At 30.5% G+C, this 4,896-nt stretch overlaps 1 protein-coding gene across 1 annotated transcript; it reads right to left on the bottom strand.

Moving 5' to 3' along the window:
• Positions 1–3,323: 3,323 nt before the first annotated feature.
• LOC124930042 (protein PSK SIMULATOR 1-like) lies at positions 3,324–4,586 on the bottom strand. The gene has a single exon (XM_047470409.1). It carries the CDS (start codon positions 4,584–4,586, stop codon positions 3,324–3,326), a length of 1,263 nt encoding a protein of 420 aa, XP_047326365.1.
• Between the last annotated feature and the right edge of the window lie 310 nt (positions 4,587–4,896).

Genomic DNA, 4,896 nt, shown 5'->3' with positions numbered 1-4,896 from the left:
GCTAATTTTTAAAAAAAATACGTCCAAAACATTTTTAAATATCATTTCACTTTAAAAACATGAAAAAATAATTAAAAAAACAAAAATAATACGTTAAAATAAGATAACATATCTTTTTTTTACATTAAAAAAAAGTCTCAAATAGTTAAAATTCAAACTTCATCAAATTTCAGGGTTATTTCAAAGATTACTCCCTTTCTTATTTTTAAAAATAACCCTATTATCAAGTTATTTCATCAAATTTCCATTCCAAAGTGGCCATTCAAACTATTTTATTATATAATAATTATATAACTCTTAAATTGTGGTCAATAATCAGGATAATTTATTATTATATAATTTTACATTTTATTTTTATATCTCTCGGAATTAAAGCCCAATTTACTTCCTTTCTACTCTTCTTTTTACCAAAATTTACCGGAAAAATATTTGAGGAAATGATCCTAAAAGGTCACTTAAATGGGTTGGTGATATTTTGTGCAAATGATTACTTCAAAATATTTTGATAAAATTATTCCCGTCGCGTAATGCGAATGACAGTATTGTCTCGCGAAGGAAAAACATTATGGTCAGTCTATAAATGCATTACTTCAATGGTGTCGTCGCGAGACGATCTTGCCCTTTGCGAGACGATCTTGCCCTTCGCGAGACGATCTTGCCCTTTGCGAGACGATCTTGCCCTTCGCGAGACGATCTTGCCCGGGTATTCTGGACTTTTTACAAACTTTTCCTCCGCGCAAGGGCGAATCCAGAATTTTTTTTTTCACTGGGCTGAAAATATTATTAATATCTATATATATATATCTTAATTTTTAAAGTGTCTGAATTGCCGGGTCGAGAGTTGTGGTTAATTTGGATACTTGGGTCGGATTGTGGGTTGACCCGCCCATAAACTTAAAACGGTTAAAAATAAAATTAAAAATGCTAGAGATATGTTTCGAACTTGCAATCTAACAAAAATAAGTATAACATTTTAACCAACTAGGTTATTAAGACTTTATATTTTAAATTCAATAAACGTTTTAACATTAATATAAGTTCAACTTTTTAACTAATTAATATATATATATATATATATATATATATATATATATATATATATATATATATATATATATATATATATATATATATATATATATATATATATATATATATATATATATATATATATATAATTGTCACGCCTCGAACCAAGAACATGAGGCGTGCAGAGGCCGCATGTCATTAGCGAAATATAACATGCTAGGCTAAACAAAAGAACTTCTTTTAACCCTTCTTACTAATAAAAGAAACACATAACTTATCCAAATCCATCTTCCATTACAACTATTTTGGTCAATTCATTTCTAGTTCAAACAGATGATGACTTCCATTCTTACCAAAAAACCTTCCTTACATATTACATACATTCTATATATCCTTACTAATACCAAAAAGAGAGTAACCCTTTACCGGCTAGTCTATACTACTATAGCTTTCCGTCTCTTAATCCCTTTGGCTAGTCGTTGTTCTTATCTAAAAAGAATCCATTTAAAAAGGATGAGCTAAACACGCTCAGTAAGAAAATCAAACCCTTCTACAGCTGGATCAAGAAGCCAAATATAGATTAACCAACTAATTAAGTAATTAAGATTCTCATTGGACAGAAAATAATATACTTGAGTAATAACTCTGGGATGAAGATAAAGTCTGTATTATCATAATAATTTAATAAGCCATCTATCAAGACTTTTAAGTCTTGCATAGACGCATTAGCCATCAACCAAGACATAAGCGTCTTGCGTTGACGCGCTATCAATCAAGACATAGGTCTTGCATTGACGCATGGGCCATCAACCAAGACATAAGTGTCTTGCGTTGACGCATATAACCGGTGTAAGCGGCACTCGAGGCACAAATAGTTCATTATTAGACAAACAATACAAAATCAAGTCCAGAGTAATAAAAATAGTCCAATCGACATAATTATGTAAAACTTCATTTTCAAGTCCAAATCTATCGTAATCCATTTCATTGTCGAAATAATACACTCAATCTGTTTAGAAACCCATTTCTCATAAACCATTCTTTTATCAAAACCCATTTCAAAATCATCAATCATAAACCCTCATTTCATCAAAACCCATTATAGAATCAACTATTATAAACATGCGGCCTCTGCACGCCTCATGTTCTTGGTTCGGGGCGTGACAATAATGATGCTGAGTAAATGAATATTTGAGTCAGATTGCGGGTTGACCCACTCATAAACTTAAAACAGTTAAAAATAAAATTTATCCGTAATTTTTTTCATAGTTTTTTATATTATTATTCGTGCAATAAATAAAAACATTAATCAAATCATTCCATGAATATCCTTACTAAAATAAAATAAATATATAAAATCTAATCAGATAAGATTATTCCATTTAAAAAAAAATTATAAATTTAAAACTATATAGTTGAAGAAAAATTAAGTTTAAAAATATAAAAAATTAAATTAATTAAATTTTAAATAAAAAAACTAACTATATAGAAAATATGAAAATATAATAAGTAGAGTTAATTAGATGAGAATATAGGAAAAAGTAAATAAAATATAAAAATAATAATAAAATTACAAAATTATGATAAAAATATATTATTAAGTGGATAGACATTTAGAAAAAAAAATTATAGATCATTAATACATATAAATCATTTTAGAAAACTAAATAATATATTAATTTTTTAAATGTATATAAATCATTTAAAAAAAGCCAAGGTTTGATCATATAACCTCCCATTATAGTTTCAATCCAATGCCAACTTGACTACACATCATATTTGTTATTCACATACATATATTTTGTTTTAAAATTCTACACTGGGTTAGAACCCACCACGACCCCTAGCGCATTTAAGGGGCTTTTAGGGACATTTCGTCAAATTTCCCACAGCCTAGGTAAGATCAAACGTCGTAGTTCCGCTCTCGTCACCTAAATCAATTTTAACAAATTAAATTGCATAAATCTAAAAAATAATGCTAATTTTTTGTAAAAATACGTCCAAAACATTTTAAAATATCATTTCACTTTAAAAACGTGAAAAACTAATTAAAAAACGAAAATAATACGTTAAAATAAGATAACATATATTTTTTACATTTAAAAAAAAGTCTCAAATGTTAAAATTTTGATATTTCGAATCCTATACAACAAAATTCAAACTTCAAAAATTCAAACTTCAAAAATTCAAACTTCAAGCATTGTTTATTAAAAAACAAACCTTAGCCTCAAACATCAATTGAGGCCATACAATTTTCACATGCAGAGAGTATAAGCACAGAAAAATGGAGAGCCTTATTCTATTAGGATTAGTGCCGCCTTTTCCACATTCAGAGAAGCATTTTCATTTAGTTTTCTTCCATACCTGGAAATATAACTAAGACCGATGAGAAGTTCTACAATCTCAGCTTCCGTCTTCATTCGATCTGCAAAGTAAAGCGTCTTCACCAAGAACACATTCAAACACGGTGCCATTCTCTGTTTCTCGATGTTCCTTTCAAACTGCCATTTGATCGTTTCATGAGCCAAAGGTGCCAGCCATTCAAGTTTCTTTCTCACTTGTTGTAAAGAAAGATAACCAGAAGTTGTTTCGAATAACTTAATCTTCAATCGTAATCGTAGAGATCTTCTTACAGTTGCAGGGAGCATGTTATATAGATCCTCACGATCCTCCTCATCGTCGAATGCAATCAAGCGATCGGATTCATCGGAAGAAGAATACGCCAGTTTCTCGATTAATATCACAATGTTCGCGTATAAATGAGCTAGAGCTGCGTGACCAAGAGTAGTGGTACTGAAACTGGAAGGAGATCTAGATCCGTTCAATAATAACTTCCATTTGTGTTGATTCGACCTGATTAATTGTTTGATTCTTTCGACGATTGTGAAAAGTGATCTCAGAAGTAGACGAACTGTATAATCGTAAGTCCTAATCCATGGAGACAATTCACGAAGATAATTTACTTCCTGCCTCTGCCGCTTCTGAAATTCAATCAATTTGACCTGATTTACATTTCTTTTTCTCCTCCTCCTTCTTCTAATGATTAGATCTTGCTCGTAATGATCAAGAACTTCCGATTCCTGATATAACTGAGCAGTAACCGCCATAAATCTCTCCATCTTCTTTACTTTTCTCTCCATTTTCTTCAATTTATACGCCCATCCCAACCAATTAAGATCAATAACATCAAACGGATCATCAAAAACACCTTCAAGCGAGTGGTAGATAGGATCTGAACATCTTTTCCCCAAACGAGCAACTGATTTTGCAACATATGTAAGATTCTGGATAATCTCAGCGATCGCTAGATCCATAAGATAATTATCGTTTTCGGAAACAAGCTTTCGAATGCCAGATGAATGTTTGATCTCTTCCTTGAGCAAAATGATTTGATTATGACCAAGACAATGCCATAAACTTACCACTTTTGACATCAAACTTGCGATTTCAAAAGCTAAGATTCCTATAACAGCTTTCTCTTCTGCTGCAGCGATTGCAATCTTACGCATATTTGGCGTTCTTCTACACATGGCGCTAAACCACCATGACTCCGTCATTGTTAGTAAACTGGAAATGAAAGAGAGAGAAGTTGCTTTGGTAGGGGAATCCATATTTATAGTAAGACAATTTCGGCTATAATTTTTATATATATATAAGCTTCATTTTTAAAGTGTTCGGATTACCGAAAATTATAGGTATCTATATATATATATATGCTTAATTTTTAAAATTTTCGAATTGTCGGATCGAAAATTGTGGTTAATTTGAATATATATATAAGAGTAAATGAATATTTTAGTCGGACTATAGATTGATGTTTCGAACTTGCAACATAACAAAAACAAGTATAACTTTTTAACAAAATAC

The sequence above is a fragment of the Impatiens glandulifera genome, chromosome 3 (genome assembly GCF_907164915.1).
Source record: "Impatiens glandulifera chromosome 3, dImpGla2.1, whole genome shotgun sequence".
Lineage (NCBI taxonomy): Eukaryota > Viridiplantae > Streptophyta > Magnoliopsida > Ericales > Balsaminaceae > Impatiens > Impatiens glandulifera.
This window is presented reverse-complemented; position numbering and strand designations above follow the sequence as displayed.